Source organism: Leucopleurus acutus (assembly GCF_964270905.1).
Source record: "Leucopleurus acutus genome assembly, chromosome: 12".
Lineage (NCBI taxonomy): Eukaryota > Metazoa > Chordata > Mammalia > Artiodactyla > Delphinidae > Leucopleurus > Leucopleurus acutus.
In genome coordinates, this window is record NC_139154.1 from 945,194 (window position 1) to 961,149 (window position 15,956).

The following is a 15,956-nucleotide window of genomic DNA, read 5'->3' on the forward strand; positions in this document are numbered from 1 at the left end:
TAACATCCCCGCGCCTTGGGCTTCGCCCATACATTAGCTAAAGAACTTCAATCTCCACCTCATAGCTCCTTGACTCTCAGTACATTAAGCATACTGGATTAGTAAGTGGTCAAGACGGGCTTGCTGCTCTCCATACTGTAGTAAGTGAGGGTAAGTTTCTAAATCACCGCCTTTTTTTTTCTTTTTTTTCACCGCCTCTTAAAAAATACCGGAGTTCGTCACCTGTGTGATTTAGCTGTGGGGATGCGCTAAGATGACTGCTCAAGGGTGAGCCTGCCAGTTAAGGCGGACGCCAGGAATTGGAGACTGACACACCAAACGCATATCCAGGCCCCCCACCTTGAGTCCGCTTTGTTTTGTTTGTTTGCTTGTTTTTCTGTTTGACACAACTTCTGAACCGTGTGCCCCACAGGAAACCTGTAGCTTGGAGTGGGTTCAGTGGTGCCTTGGATGCTCCCAGGAAAGGAGGGGAACCCTTGCAGTTCCGGAGGAATTCGGAGACGCAATCACTCGACCCCGGGAGCACACCACACCGGCAGGCTGAAGAGCTCAGGTGGGTCGGACCAGCCCAGACTCAGGGGGCGCCCACCCCCGCCGCGGCCCACCCCTGCCGACCCCCGCCCCGCACACCCGGCTCCCGGCCGCGCCCTAGGCGAGCGCCGAGTCCCCAGAGCACAGCCAGGAGCCTCGCGAACACGGTGGGGGAGGAGGCAGTTTCCAGGGTCGCCGCCTCCGTACCTGTCCTGTCAGGGGCTCCGCGCCCGGCTCCGGGCCCCACCGAAGACCGACGCCCAAGCCCTAGCGGGGGCCCGCCCCGCCCGCATGGGCTGCCCGCCGTGCCGCCCGACCCCCGTAGGCCCGTCCCAGGCCCTCTAGCCGCTGAAGCCCAGAGGCGCTCTGGGTCGGGCGAACACGCTACTCGTCCCCCGAAGACCAGCCCGGGTTAAATACTGCGCGCTGAGCGCGGCCGAGAAGACTTCGATCAGGCACAAAGCTGGACACCTGGAGCGAAATAAGCGCGTGCGCACTGTACACGGGAAGCCGATTAGGACCACAGGAGAGAGGCGAGCGGTGGCCAGCGACCTCTGCAGGCAGAGGGCAGACAGCCCAGAGAGGAGCGTGAGGATTTCTTTGCGTTAAGCAAAGGGCTCCCCCAGAGGGTGGCTACGCTTCTGAGTGCTAAGCTGTTAATTAAAACAATACTAGTAAATCATCCTTCGTCAGGTAGCTTAAGGAGAAAATTAAAATTTGCTGCTATTCAGTATTATCCATCATATGGGGATTCAGGCATTCCCATGCCTTTATGCAAATTTACGTAATGGACTTTGGCATTTTTTAATTAAAAAAAAAGAAAACATGGGTGGCAGAAGTGGCAGCGGCTGAAGTAGGAGATAGATGGGCCCCTGGGCTGGATAGCTGGTGCTTGTCAAATGGAGCAAAACTGAAGTTTATCCTCAGCCAGACAAGAATGCAAGGCCCATTTCCCTTCCTTCATTGATGTGGAGGGAATGAACTAGCAGTGGGGTCTTTGTTGCAGTAAAAATAGAAATGAGACTTTTCTTTTTGGATAAACAAGGAAAATAAGTAAACAATGAACAGGTTGGGGAAACAGCATAACCAGGCCTGAAAGTGTTAAGCAATCTTGGTTATTCTTTAGCTGTTACTACTCATAAACACGTGTAGCTAGACTTGTCCTTAGCAAAGCCAATTACTCTCTGACCCCCATATGAATTACCCTTTGCACCTGGCATTTCTTCTCCTACACACCCTTGCAGCACTCTTCATTTCCGAAAGAAGGTCACAGCTGATAACTTCAGGGACACCAGATCCGGTTGCTCAGCTGCCTGATGCCAGCTTTGGCCATAAATTTGCAGAAGAAAAGAAATGCAAGACTTTAATTACTTTGAGCCTTATCACCTACCCCAGACCACGAGCCCCAAGCTATAAAAACCTTTCCCAGTGGCGGGGCGGGGGCACAATTCTTGAGACTCTAGCCTGCTGTGTTCACCCTTTTGCCTAGCAAAGAATAAAGCTACTTTTTCTCCTTCAAAACTCCGTCTCCATATTTCTTTTCGGCATTGGTGCACAGAAAGCCAAGATTTTAGCATCACAGCCAGGCAACCCAGCTTCGTGAAGATTCGCGGCATGCTGTGGCCCGCAAGCACCCAGCACGCGCCCGCCCCGCTGCCATGGTGTCCAAGAGGAAGGTCAGCTATGCCGTGGGGCGGAGAAGGAGGAGCCCAAGAGGAGACCAGCGATGCTGTTGGCTAAAACAGCTTCTGCAAAAGTGGAGATGAAGCCAAAAAGGTGGAAGGAAAGGATAAATCTTCAGGCAAAAATGTGCAAACAAAGGGGAAAAGGGAGCAAAGGGAAAACAGGCTGAAGTGGCTCACCAAGAGACTAAAGAAGACTTACCTGCAGAAAACGGAGAAAATAAAAATGAGGAGAGGCCAGCCTCTGATGAAGCAGGAAAGAAAGAAGCCAAGTCTGATTAATATCAAACACCCGGTCCTATCAGTGGTCCCTGTCTCCCTTCTTGTACAATCCAGAGGAATATTTTTACCAACTATTGTGTAAATGCAAGTTTTTTAGTAGCTCTAAAAACATTTTTAAAAAGGAGGGATTCCCACTTCATCTCATTTTTTAAGTGTGTGACAGGGAAGAGCTAAATCGGACTCCACATTGGATCTGTTTCTTTGACTTTAACCTTTGATTTTCGTTGCTTTTGTTATTATAATCATGCATAATGACCTGCCTCAGGAAACCCTGCCCACCTGTGAATGGCTGCAAGAAAAAAGAAACTAACACATCACCTCACTGAGGCTGGTCATTCCAGGAGATGTTTTGCAAGACTAATGGCCCTTTTACTTTACTTCCTCACCGCCTCTCCCTCTCTGATTCTATAAAAGAAACTGGCATCCAGACCCAGATAAGATGGTTTATCGGAGACACTAGTCTGCCATCTTCCCGGTCTGCCGGCTTTCCGAATAAAGTCGTATTCCTTACCTCAACACCTCGTCTTCGATTCATTGGCCTGTCGTGCGGAGAGCAGAGTGAGCTTGGACTCGGCAACAAATTTAGCGAGCCAACCAGGAGCCTTGCTTGTGTCTAGCCAGCCCCGGTCAGGGAATATTGAGGCAAGGCCCTAGCAGCTGCCAGGACCATTTGTCCTGAGGATCTTCCCTTCAAAATTCCCTGAAGCGGCCCTGGTTATCCCAGCACTTGGCAATTGAAGCAAGGAACCGACAAACTTCAATTTGGTGCTACGAGTCAATGGACTCGATTCGATTTGGAAGGTAAGTCGCTCCGGCGTGCGCGCCAGGAACATATTCCCCCCTCAATCTGGGCTTTTCCTTTACAGGACAAGCCAATCTGGTTGAGGTACCCTGCTGGAGGGGGGAATTGTTGTTAGACTCTGCCCGATTCTGGGAACTGGTTCCCTGGGAACTAGTTCATTGGTTTTGTAGGGTAAGTCTACCCGATCTGGGAACTAGTTCGTTGGTTTTGTCTTGGTTTTATGTGCATCGATGCTAGAATTTGTGCCTTTTGTGTTGGAATTTGTTGGCGTCTTCTGTGTCTTGGTGTCATCAAACTTTTAAAAGTGGAAAATACTCCATCTATCCTAAAGGAGAGCCCTTTGGGGAATATATTATATAAATGGGCAAAACATAGCCGTGAGCCTATGACTAAGAAAGACATGATGTACTATTGTAATAGGGTGTGGACCCAGTATATGTTAGGATCAGAAGAACGATGGCCCCTGAATGGCTCACTCAATTATTATACAATCTCGCAGTTAGAAATGTTCTGCAAAAGAACAGGGAAAAGAGATGAGATTCCATATGTAGGAGCATTTATGCTATTGCATCAGGAGGAAAAGGAGTCAGAGGGCTGCCACCTTATGGTGCAGCAGTCTGAAAGAAAACCCAAGGGAAAACCTGTTCTACAAGGGAAGAGAAAAAAATGAGAGTGGGGACATGTTATTTCAAAACTTAAACCCCCATCCAGCCTATCCAGCTCCCTCAGTGGCCAAGGAGGATGAACCAGCAGTTGTTCCAACTGCCCCCCCACCATGCCACCAACATATTCACTGCCTCCTGTTTCCCCTACCCAAGGGGATCAAACAGAAGTTTCTATGGTAACACCCGGGACACAGGAACCTGGTTTAGTATCACCATCTAAGACCCGACAGGGCACCCAATTTGGACTGGGAGCCACTTCTGCAGCAGGGCAATTTCCCTTGTCCCAATATCTTGTAAGAGGCCAGGACACTCCCTTGGACTTGAGGCTTGCAATTCTCATTTCCCCACAGGAGCCCCAGGTAACATTGACAGTGGGGAACAAGTTGATAGATTTTTTAATAAATATGGGTGATCTTAAGAGGCTTGTAAATATTAAACAAAGGGGAAACAAAGTCATCCTAGGAGAAACTTGCCTGTATCTTGCCTATATACAAATGTCCTATCTGGTTTTCTCAAAAACCCTTATCTCTGCCATCTTTTTAAAATGCAAATTTTGAAAAAGAGGGTACAGTAATTTAGAACTTGACTTGTTTTCCGTAAATATTAGTAGAAAGGGTTTAGCCAGCTAGACAAGTGAGCTTGATTCGTTCCACCTGCCAGAAACCCAACCTTAATGCAACCTCTTTTGTAAACCGATGGGTTTTACATTGCTGTACCTGACTCAGGGCTGAACTTTTGAAATGAGAACTATGATGTCTCTCTGTTTGTTTGTGTGTTTGTATGTGTTTTTGTCTTTGGATAACATTGCTGAGGTTAATCTGTAAATGAGCCCTATTTAATTGGCTTAAAGAAAAGTAAGTGCTTACAAACCAAACAATTCTGAATACAAGAGAAATTAAGCTAAATGAGTTTCAGGTTCACGTGAACTGGGAAATATTTAGTATGAAATTAATACCTGGTATTAATGTTTAAGTTTGTTGATCTAATTAATACAGACATGTCTTTAGAGCCATCAGCATTATATATAGTACTTTCACTGCACCTAGGTTTAATAAAAGTTAAATGAAATCTTGTTACATCTGTTGCAAATTTGTCAGCAAGAAAAATAACTTGATATGATGAAATTAAAGTAAATATAAATGAAATAAGATCTTTTAGGTAAGCTATAAGAATAATTATGTCTTAAAAATCATCTAAAATAGTTTCTCCAGATTTTGGTAACTATTACTTGCCTCTTGGTTGTCATTGGAAATTAAGGTTTTTAAGAGTCGGGGACTCTAATTTAAATATATAATTAAAGCTACTGAAAATAATAAAACATTTCAAAATGGTAGAATGTGTGTTTTCAGTTAAGAAGGTATGAGGAATGGAATTACATTTTACTGAGAAAGTTTTATACATGGCCAGGATTAACTAAATTTCGATTGAAGTTACCTAAGTAAGTGGATTTTGTTAAGTAAGCTAATACAAGACTGGAATTTGATCTCTCTCTCTCTCTGTTAGAAGTGCTCCTTTTGATAACAGATTATATAAGTGTCTGTGCCCTTAGGTGATCCGTATTTGTTTTCTTTTAATCGTTTTGTGACTTTGGTTAAATGAATAAGTACTGTTTCTCAGTGACCTATGATCCTGTTGTGTTTTAAAACCTTTCTGATATTTTTGTGTATCTTTTTTTTTTTTTTTTTTTTTTTTGCGGTACGCGGGCCTCTCACTGTTGTGGTCTCTCCTGTTGCGGAGCGCAGGCTCAGCGGCCATGGCTCACGGGCCCAGCCGCTCCGAGGCATGTGGGATCTCCGCGGACCGGGGCACGAACCCGTGTCCCCTGCATCGGCAGGCGGACTCTCAACCACTGCACCACCAGGGAAGCCCCCTTTTTGATATTTTTAACAAACTTCCTAAATATCAAAATCTGAATAAAGCTTTTTAGCCTCCAGCTGACTCTGAGATACTTCAAAAGAACATCTCTGAGACATCTCAGAGAGAGATGTCAAACTAATTTTATTTGGTATGTTAAATTACTTCAAAAACATTGTCAAGTGATTGGAGATGAACCTTAGGCTATGGTGTATGCATAAATGTCATTTTTATAGATATTCCAAAATTTATATGGAATCCCCAATATCTGCTATGTCCTGATATGTTATCAATCATAATACTAGTTATTCTAAGATGTTATATCCAAGTTTCCTGCTAATTACATTGTACTCAAATCTTTAACCATGCTATTTTAAGTTTTGTCCTGATGCTTTTACAAAATGAAGATCTTCAAGAAGACTGATAAAAAGGAACTTTTTAAGAAATATAAGTTTCTGATAGCCTTTAGATAATATCACTGGACTGGGTAACATATGACAAAACTAATGGGAAACCTGATTATTTCATCCAGATCAATGGGAATTAATTACATGAGACTGAAAACATGGCAGATATGATTTATGACTTTGGGAAATATACTGACTTTAATCTTTGTTTTTCAGAAAAACCTTTTCTCTTATGCGATGACCTACAACAGGTTGATAAAGTATGCCTTTGTAAACAAAGATGAAACATTTATCTTTTTCTCTCTACCTGATCCTGCCAGAATTTTTTGTCTCCAGCAGGCTGTCCTGTGGACTTGATATTATGTTAATCATTGTTTGAATTTGTTCTTTATTTCCAAATTGTTTGTGCTTTGTGTCTCCCTGCAGCACTATGTCTTTGTCATTGCTACTAGCTGCATTACTTATATCCTATTTTATAAGATTGTTGTCTCTTGCAGTACCCAGTGTGTAACCAAGCCTCAAAACAAAACTTCTATGGCTAAACATCTTAAGAAAATAAATCACTTTGATAACATAAAATAATTGTAATAATATGATTCTAGGTATGGGAAGAAGCAACAAGGGAAAATGTCTCCTGGATCATAATTAGAGGATCTAGAGAATCTTTAATTGTCAATAGGGCCTAATCCAAAAATTAGCACCTGGAGTGGCATATCAAGAATCTTTGCCTGACCTGGGATGAGCCTCCCAGCACCGTGGGACAAAATTTGATCGTGAAATGTCTCCCAAATATTGGTCAGATTCCCGACCAAGAGGAGAGGATCAGTCATCCGCGATTGCAGCCCTCCAACTTGAGCTGGTGAACCCTGAGGAAACTCAGGAAGAAGAATACCTGCCATCTAGCAGCCATCAGACTGCAGCCACTCCCTATGGTGAGCCCTGAGGACACTCAGGATGTGAAAATACAGGATACAGGCTAAGATAGGTGTGGTGCATATCAAAGAAATGATTTCAGTGAGCCCAGACTCTTGCATCTTCCCATACATAGGAAAAACGCTAAATTCCTTAACTGGTTATTTGGGGAAAGGTGAGGGGAAAATGGAATTTGAAATGTACCAACATCGAAGGTATGTCCCAGTTCACTTCATTTATTTATTTATGGCTGGGTTGAGTCTTCGTTGCTGTGCGCGGGCTTCTCAGTGCGGTGGCTTCTCTTGTTATGGAGCACAGGCTCTAGGCGTGTGGGCTTCAGTAGTTGCAGCGCGTGGGCTCAGTAGTTGTGGCTCGCGGGCTCTAGAGCACAGGCTGAGTAGTTGTGGCGCACGGGCTTAGTTGCTCCGCGGCATGTGGGATCCTCCCGGACCAGGGCTCGAACCTCTGTCCCCTGCATTGGCAGGAGGATTCTTAACCACTGCGCCACCAGGGAAGCCCATACACCTGAAACATTTTAAATCAACTGTACTTCTATTGAAGTTTAAAAACAATGAAGGTACAATAAAGACATTTCAAACAACACTGAAGAAGTTTGCTATCACTAAATCCTGTATTAGTAGTCTACTGCTGCATAACAAATTATTACAAACTCATTGGCTTAAAAGAAAACATGTATTATCTCACAGTTTCTAATGAGTCTGGGTACAGGTTAGCTGGGTCCTCTGCTCAGGATCTCACCAGGCCGAAATCAAGGTGTCATCCAGGTCTGCAATCTCATCTGAGCTCCAGGTCCTCTTCTAAGCTCACTGGTTATTGGCAAAATTCAGCTCCTTGCAACCGTAGAACCGAAGACTCAACTACTAGAGTCCACGTGGCCTTCTCCACAATGTGGCAGTTTGCTTCTTCATGATAAACAGGAGAATCTCTCTGACTTCTATCTGAACCCTTTTAAAGGGCTCACCTGATTAGGCCAGATCCACCCAAAATAACCTCCCCTTTGATTATCTCAAAGCCAATTGGTTACTTGAGTCTTTAACTCACCAACCTATCTAAAATTTCAAACTGGGCCCCTCATCATGGCACTCCTTTCCTTTCTTGCTTCACTTGTGTCCATAGCATCATATGAGTGCTATGTAATTTTACCATATATTTTTATTATCTCCCTTACTCCACTAGAATATACACTTCTTGAATTCATGGATGTTTATCTGTTCTACTCATTACTGTAGAACAATGCCTGGATCAGTTGATACTCCATTAATTTATTCATTTAATAAATTAAGTTCATTAAATTTAAGATCATTTAATGAATAAATTAATGAATGACACAGACCATGGAAAGCTTTGAGGAACTCAAATGTAGAAAGATGTGAAGAAAAGTATGGTAGACGAATAAATATTGTTCAGTCACACGCACACAAAGCCAAATGGTTATAGACTTTAATTACATCAGCAAATCCCATTAACCCAATATATAACATAATCACAGAAGTAAAATTCTATCATGTTCATGAGATCTGCTCACACCCAGGGGGAAGAGATTATAGAGAATGTGTACACAAGTGGGTAGGGATCTTGGGAGCCATCTTAGAATTCTGTCTACCGCAAATCCTCATGAAAGGAACTTCTAAAGGATGTACTTCAGGGTAGAAGGAAAATAATCCCAGATGGAAGATCTGAGACACAAGAAGGAAGAGTGAGCAAAGAAAATACTAAACGTATGGGTAAATCCATACAAATATCAACTATTTAAAATAACAAAATATCTGATTTGTGAAATTAATGAAATAACAATATAATTAAAATATTGGGTTACAAAAGCATATGAATTCAAAGAGAATGATTAATGTTAAAGAACTCTAAGCTCTATGTATTGTTTGAAAGAAGAATAAAGATATTGATTAAAGCTGTTAAATAAATATGCAGGGACTACCCTGGTGGTCCAGTTGTTAAGACCCCAGGCTCCCACATGTGGCACGGCCAATAAAATAAAATAAAATAAATAAATATGCAGGTTAAGGGACTTTCCTGGTAGTCCAGTGGTTAAGAATCCGCTTTCCAATGCAGGAGACACGGGTTCGATCCCTAGTTGGGGAACTAAGATCCCACATGCCACAGGGCAACTAAGCCCGCACGCTGCAACCACAGAGTCTGTGCTCTACAACTAGAGAAGCCCATGTGCTGCAACAAAAACCCCGCACAGCCAAAAAAAAAAAAAAAATGCAGGTTAAAATTTTTAGAACAGAAGTAGATTGTATATTAGAGAGGGAGTTTAAAAATGGAAAAATCGGGACTTCCCTGTGTCCAGTGGTTAAGACTCCATGCTTCCACTGTAGGGGCTGCAGGTTTGATTCCTGGTTGGAGAAGTAAGATCCTGTGCACAGCGCAGCCAAAAAAAAGGAAAAATCATCCCACTGCACTCTAAGATGCTCCCAACCAACCTTCTCTCCTTTATTCAGGGTCAGACTTGTATCACAGTCTGGTGGATCTCCCTGCCTCTTCCCCACTTTCTCTCACAGCCATTTGCCCTAGCAAGTTTCTTGTACCTTTAATCCTCAATTAATTGGCATCTGTTTCTCGTATAATGTCCCTAGACTAACACAAATTCCCAATTTGTTTTATAAAATGAATCTATCCATGACAGCAAAACCAGACAATAGCAATATAAGTAAGGAAAAGTACAGTACAGGCCAATCTCATTTATGAATAAACAGTTCCAAGCAAAAACATGAGTATACTAAATTTAGCCACGTATACAAAATTAACACTCTGACAAAGTTGGTTTAAATGCAAGTTTGGTTTAATACTAGAAAATCAATTAAGGTCTAGGAAAAGAAATAAAATTTATAATAGTTGAAAGAGAAGAAATAAATATTATTCCCAGATGGTGTGATTTTCTATGTGGAAAAACCAAAAGTCTACAGATAACTTGTCAGAATTAGATAACTTAATAAAGTTGCTTGATGTATGATTAACATACAAATTTTAAAATACCATTTGCAATAGCATAAAAAGTAAGGTATCTGGAATTAAATATAATAAAACTTGTGCAAGATCTTTATGGGTAAAATTATTCAAAATTTTATAAAGATATTAAGAAGATTTAAATAGACAAAAGTACACTTTGCTCATGTTTAGAACTCATTATCGTGAAGACTTCAATCCTCCCAAGTAGATGTAGTGCAATCCCAACAAGGTTTGTGTATGTGAAAGTTGAAAAGCTGATTCCAAACTTTATGTAGATTTAAAAGAAGCAATGCACTCTCACTCTCAGAATTCACTGACCTTATTGCATGACTCAGCACCCAGGAGCAGCTGGTTGATAGAAAGGTAGAATGGTTACCTGTAGGCTCAGTTACAGTACCAGCTGGGAGACAACACCCTATGAAGTTGGGATGCTCTCCTACAGGATGTGGCATATGCCTTAATCCAGAGGACACTATGTGGTACCGTCTCCCCCAAGGCCAGGAAACAAGAGGCACAGGTAGAAGTTTCCCCTCTTACTGGTACATCTAATACCCGCCAAAAGGAGTCTTACTCCCCATTACCACAACATGGGACTCGGTGGGTTTGGAGATCCTAGTGCCCAAGACATGAACACTTCTATCAAAGTACTAGCAGTAAAGTAGAAGCTGAAACTGTCCCCTGGCTGATCTGAGCTCTCACGCCCCTGAACCAACAGGAAGAGCAAGTGGTCGCTATACTGGACAAAGAGATTGATCCTTGGAGCCAGCAAACAGAAGGCATAATCAGAGTAAGGGCTGGGAGTCAAGGAGAGGGTGGCTAGTTAGGGCAGGGGTCACAGAAGATCAGTCCACCTTGTCTAGGTTTGTTAGTCGGACTGAGGTATTCCAGAGGCTTTGGGCCACATGACAATCCCGAGCAGCTTCAGGGGGAAGAGTTATCACACAGGAACTGTTAAAATGTTTTCCAGAAATGCCATCCAGCTCCTTTGCCAAGCACAGGTAGAGGACTGGGATTGCACCTTGTTTGCTATCCTGTAGAGACACGGGGGAAGAAGAGGAGTAAAGGACACTCAGCAGCAGAGCCCTGCCCCACCCTCCACTACCCACCTTAAAGAAGAAGCTGAGGAGCCAGAAGAGGAAGTGATATGGCCAAGAGAAATGCCTCATGATCTTCGTGTATACAACACCTGGGTCCACAGAGTTCACAGTCACACCTGAGAGGGTGAGACACATGCAGTACAAAGTGAAGTGAGAGGAGGATGTTGGGAAGAAAGGGTTAAGTGTCGTTCTGCAATGTGCAATGAGGGGAGGAGGATCCTTTCAGATCTGTCGGGTAGAGGTGACAAGAGACCTGGGGGTGGTACCAGGGAAGTCAGTGTTTAGTAACTTACATGAACGGTGATATCTGAGCCAGTAAGGAGACATAAGTATTTGAAAGTGTTGGGTGATCTTGAGGGGGAACATGATGGATGATGTTGGAGGAGAGGGAAGTTGTAGGTGATGAGAGAGTTGGAAAAGGACGAAGGGAGATATGAAAATGGGGTTGAGAGAAACATAGGGTGCACAGATGATAAATGGAGGATATTAACAGCTGGCTTGGGGATATTGGGAGTATTATATGGCCAGAATATATTGGAATGAGATGGGAAGTGTTGGGAGGTAGTGTTGGGAGTGGAGGAGTAGGGGGTGTCAGAGGCAGTTACCTGTCCCTTGCAGTCTCTGGGCAAGCTTCCCAGTGAATGAGGCCAAAAGAAGTTTGCTGCAGTCATAGTTCTGGTTGAAGGTCAAAGGTCCACCAGCCCCTATCAGATGTTCCTCATCAATGTACCCATGTGCTTGCCGGAAGGAAGACACATTCACTACCCGGGCTGACCCTGCCCGCTGAAGGGCCCCTGGGTGGAGAGAGGACCACACACCTTCAATCCAAGTACTAGAGTAAATTCCCATGCCCACTCCCCAACCTGCTTCTCCATGAGACTCCAGGAGGACAGGGACCATCCCAGGCTTTCAGGAGAGAGTCAGTGGGTCCCCAGGCAGGCGCCCAGGAGAGGCACAGCATAATGTGAACTGAGACTTCATTTTTATTAGCTGTTTTCCTAATGCTCTTCCTCTTGTTTTATTATAGTGGGTTGTTTTTTTTTTGCCTAAAGTAAAAGTGGAGTTTTGCCTTTTCTTTCACTTGCCATCTGGAGCTAATTTAATTAATCCTTGTTTATATTTTTATCTTGCTGATGGCTAAGAAGGGGAAGGAGAGGCTCGAAATGCTGTGAAAACTGTCTTTCACACATTCATACATTCATTCTTTTACTTATTCATTCCACAGTTATTCACTAGGACCCTGTATTATGGCAGACACCACGCTAGGTGCTGAGGACATATGGGTGCTAGGTTTAGGGGTAAAAGAAATGTGTGCAGAAATACTTGGGAAGGTGTGGGGTTTTTTTTAATTTTAACTATCTTCCAAAAGAGTGAAAGTAAAATTACTATCAATAGAACAGGTACAAGTAAATTAAAAAAAAAAGAGTTCCTAACTATACAAAAAAAAATCTGGATTATATAAAGTATCAAAAGTTGTAGGACTTCCCTGGTGGTGAAGTGGTTAAGAATCCGCCTGCCAATGCAGAGGACATGGGTTTGAGCCCTGGTCCAGGAAGAGCCCACATGCTGCGGAGCAACTAAGCCCATGCGCCACAACTACTGAGCCTGTGTGCCACAACTACTGAAGCCCGTGCACCTAGAGCCAGTGCTCCGCAACAAAGAGAAGCCACCGCACTGAGAAGACCATGCATTGCAACGAAGAGTAGCCCCCTCTCACCACAACTAGAGAAGGCCTGTGCATAGCAACGAAGACCCAATGCAGCCAAAATAAATAAATAAATAAAATTATTGAAAAAAAAATTGTAGTTGTCACATATGAGTTTACTTATTGTTTCAAAATGCTAAAACTATTTTGAGCCCCCCATTTAAATGAAGAATCACAAATGAAAACTAGAGCAGGAGGTATTTAGCCAAAATTTGTTGGAGAGAAGATTATTCTTAAAGAGGACAGTGAACTCCAAACTTGCAGACATAGTGACATGAAGACCAAAGGGACTCGCAACCTAGTTGGAGACTGATCTTCATGCAGTGCAGGAACAGAGATGTGTACAGGGACTAAGGGAGTCCTGTAAATGGGGACGGCTGGGGGAGGCAGAGGTCAGGGCAGGATCCACTGCACGAGTGATATCTGTGCTGAGTGTTGGCAGCTGAATTAAGTTAGACAGGCTAAAGAGATGGGAAAGTGTATTCCAGATAGAGGGAAATACATGTGCAAAAGCACAGCCAGAATTAAAAAACAGAGTGTGGCCCAAGAGATACAGATTGGCTGGAGACAAGGGTGTGGGTTTGGGAAAGGCAAAGGTGAGACTCTCAGCCTGCAGAGGGTCTTTTAAGGAGAGAGAAGCAGTTTAGTTTATTATATAAAGTACAGAGTTCCTTCAAAGGATTTGAAGCAAGAATGATATGATGAAAGGTGATTTCTTAGAAGTAGCAGAAGGGAGAATAGATTAGAGAAGGGAAGATGGGAGAGAAGGCAGTTTAAGAAACTATTACTAAGCAAGGTACAGACAGGGTATTGTAGCATGTTATAATTTTTGGAAAGGGGGGGGAAATATTTATACTTACAAATGCATAGGGTTTGGCCTTGCTCTTTGTTCACTTTCCAGTTGGGGCTAATTTAATCACCCACTAAAGGGTACATGAGACCTAGCAATAGTAGTTGCCTCCCAGGAGAGGAACGGGTAGCTGATTTTCCAAGAGAGGAGGAGACTTTTTCTTTCTTTCTGTCTGTCTTTTTTTTTTCTACTGCATACCCTTTTGTACTTTGGACATGTAATACCTGACCAAAAAATTAATTTTCTTTTAAAGAGGCTATTAGACAAGCCAAAGAAAATGCTAGGGACAATGTGCCTGTCACCCAATCCCTCCCCTCCCTAGGAAGAATACAAACCTCCTTAATTCTAGTAGCCTAATACCACCCTCAAGAAGCTTTTGTTGAGATGACTGACTCTACTAGTCTGGCTAGAACTCAGAGCTGGGGGAAAGAGAGGTGGGATGTAGATCTTACATCCTCTTGCTGGTTGTATTTGGGGCTGACTGATTCCATTACCAGCCTCCTAATCCTGACTGTTACCAGGTGGGTTCCCTGCTGTGTACAGCAAAAATATGCTGGGTCATTGCTCAGCAAGCATCTGGGTGCCAAGGGAAAGGAGATGACCACGGGAGACAGTAAGCACAAAAATGCCAGGGGAATGGAAAAGTGGGGGTGGCACAGAAGGTAAGCGCCCATCCTTCCTTACCTTGGAGCAGATTTGTGAGCAGAAAGGGTCCAGTGTAGTTGGTGGCAAAGGTGAGATCAAGGCCCTCCGGGGTAAGTGTAGTGGGGAATCCTGGGAGGAGATGAAAACATAGGTGGTGGGTGATGGAGTGAGGACCCTGAGGGAGACAAAGTCTGGGGAGGACATATTGGGTTCAGTAGAAATGCCACAGGAGCATGGATGTGTTGAGATGGGGGCGATGAAGTTTGAGGCTATAACTTAAGGTAGGCTTTTTAGGATAGTGTCTGAATTACAGTGTTTCCATGGTCTGTACAGGTTAGGCTTGGAGGATGCCTGTTTTGGGGCCCCTGAGCTAGAAAGGAGGTTCCTGAAATGTGCTTAGGGGAAGCAGTCAAGGCACATACCACAGACTGCAGCATTGTTAACCAGGAGATGTATCTCATGATACTCCTGCAGAAACCGCTGAGCGAAGCTTCGGACGGAGTTCATAGAGCTCAGGTCCACCTCACCAAGCAGGAGACGGTTGCTCTTTGACGCCGCTTGTATCTCGGCCAGGGCTCGCTGTCCACGCACCCGGCTACGGCAGGCCAGGATCACACGTGCCCCGCGGCGGGCCAGCTCCTGGGATACAGCCTTCCCGATGCCTGTGGGAGGGCAGCTTCAGAGTATGCTAGTCTGGGGAGTGACTAAAGGGCAACGTGGTGGGGGGTGGGTGCGGGGGGAGACAAATGTTCTGACGGTGGGTGCTGGTCCTCCTCCCTGCCCTCCCTGTTGGGGCTGTTGGAGGCTGAGGCCCTTAGTGAAGTGACAGGGCAGGAGGAGCACTCACCACTGTTGGCCCCAGTCACCACTGCTATCTTCCCAGTCAAATCCGTGGAGCAGCATTGGAGGTCCCAAAGATACAACTTATGCCAGACCTGCACACTTAGTCTAAGCAGGAGGACCAGAATGAGGAGGACAGAGCCAGGACCCCAGACTGGGGTGTTGAGTAGAGACCACAGTGACATAGCAGCGAAGTCTGGTCTGCCACTGAAAGTGCTGCCCATGGGAGGGTGGGGAGGGACTAGTCAAAGCTGAGTAGGACTAGGCAAGAGGTTGGTGTGGAGCATAAGGCACAAAATTTAAGGAGGCACTCACTCGTGGGTGTGCTTGAGCATCCCGTTTGAAACTGAGAGTGAATTCCTCCTTAAATTGTTTTCCCTAGCTATCTGATTGCCTCACTCCATTGCTGGTCCAAGTCAAAGATCAAGAGAGTCCAGGTTTCCCTAAACCCTGCATAGGCTCAAATGTGTCTCCAAGTGAAACTTGGGTTTGCACTCTAAGATGAACTGACAGAGCTCCAGGGACTGGAAATTAACTTCCTCATGTCTCGAATCACTCTGTGCTTAAGTGGGGTCATCCCCTTCTTCCCCTACTGGAAGGAGACTCTTATAAATTCTCCAAACTGAGGCAGACCCCACTTGGAACCCTTATGTCTGCTCCTTTGTGGGGATAGGGATGGTTCTCCAGAATGCCTCT

General features: G+C 44.3%; 2 protein-coding genes and 1 pseudogene across 5 annotated transcripts in view; 1 reads left to right on the plus strand and 2 right to left on the minus strand.

Moving 5' to 3' along the window:
* Window positions 1-848, minus strand: part of DCTN1 (dynactin subunit 1) — a 30,537-nt gene extending 29,689 nt beyond the window's left edge. For both annotated transcript variants that reach the window (XM_082852332.1, XM_082852331.1), the window contains exon 1: window positions 739-848. The gene's annotated coding sequence lies outside the window, so the exon portion shown is untranslated. The remainder of the gene's footprint in view (window positions 1-738) is intronic.
* Window positions 849-2,189: 1,341 nt separating this feature from the next.
* Window positions 2,190-2,495, plus strand: LOC309970165 (non-histone chromosomal protein HMG-14-like; annotated as a pseudogene). Its single transcript has one exon. The product of its transcript is annotated as a non-histone chromosomal protein HMG-14-like (transcript).
* Window positions 2,496-8,549: 6,054 nt separating this feature from the next.
* On the minus strand, window positions 8,550-15,480 carry LOC309969540 (retinol dehydrogenase 12-like). Of its 2 annotated transcripts, XM_082851376.1 has the most exons (6): window positions 15,268-15,480; window positions 14,843-15,082; window positions 14,460-14,549; window positions 11,826-12,014; window positions 11,230-11,336; window positions 8,558-11,154 (listed from the first exon to the last, which is right to left on the minus strand). In XM_082851376.1, the coding sequence occupies exons 1-6, from the start codon at window positions 15,443-15,445 to the stop codon at window positions 10,966-10,968; spliced, it is 993 nt and encodes a 330-aa protein (XP_082707502.1). In that variant the 5' UTR covers window positions 15,446-15,480; the 3' UTR covers window positions 8,558-10,965. The 2 variants fall into 2 exon arrangements, with proteins under 2 accessions (XP_082707503.1, XP_082707502.1); XM_082851377.1 differs by lacking the exon at window positions 11,826-12,014 and having other exon boundaries at window positions 8,550-11,154.
* Between the last annotated feature and the right edge of the window lie 476 nt (window positions 15,481-15,956).

Coding starts and splice junctions, on each gene's coding strand:
- LOC309969540 (XM_082851376.1), bottom strand. CDS start 15,445: ATGTCACTGTGGTCTCTACTCAACACCCCAGTCTGGGGTCCTGGCTCT. Junction 15,083..15,267: donor GGTGACTGGGGCCAACAGTG/GTGAGTGCTCCT, acceptor GCCCTCCCACAG/GCATCGGGAAGGCTGTATCC. Junction 11,155..11,229: donor TCCTCAGCTTCTTCTTTAAG/GTGGGTAGTGGA, acceptor GTGTCTCTACAG/GATAGCAAACAAGGTGCAAT.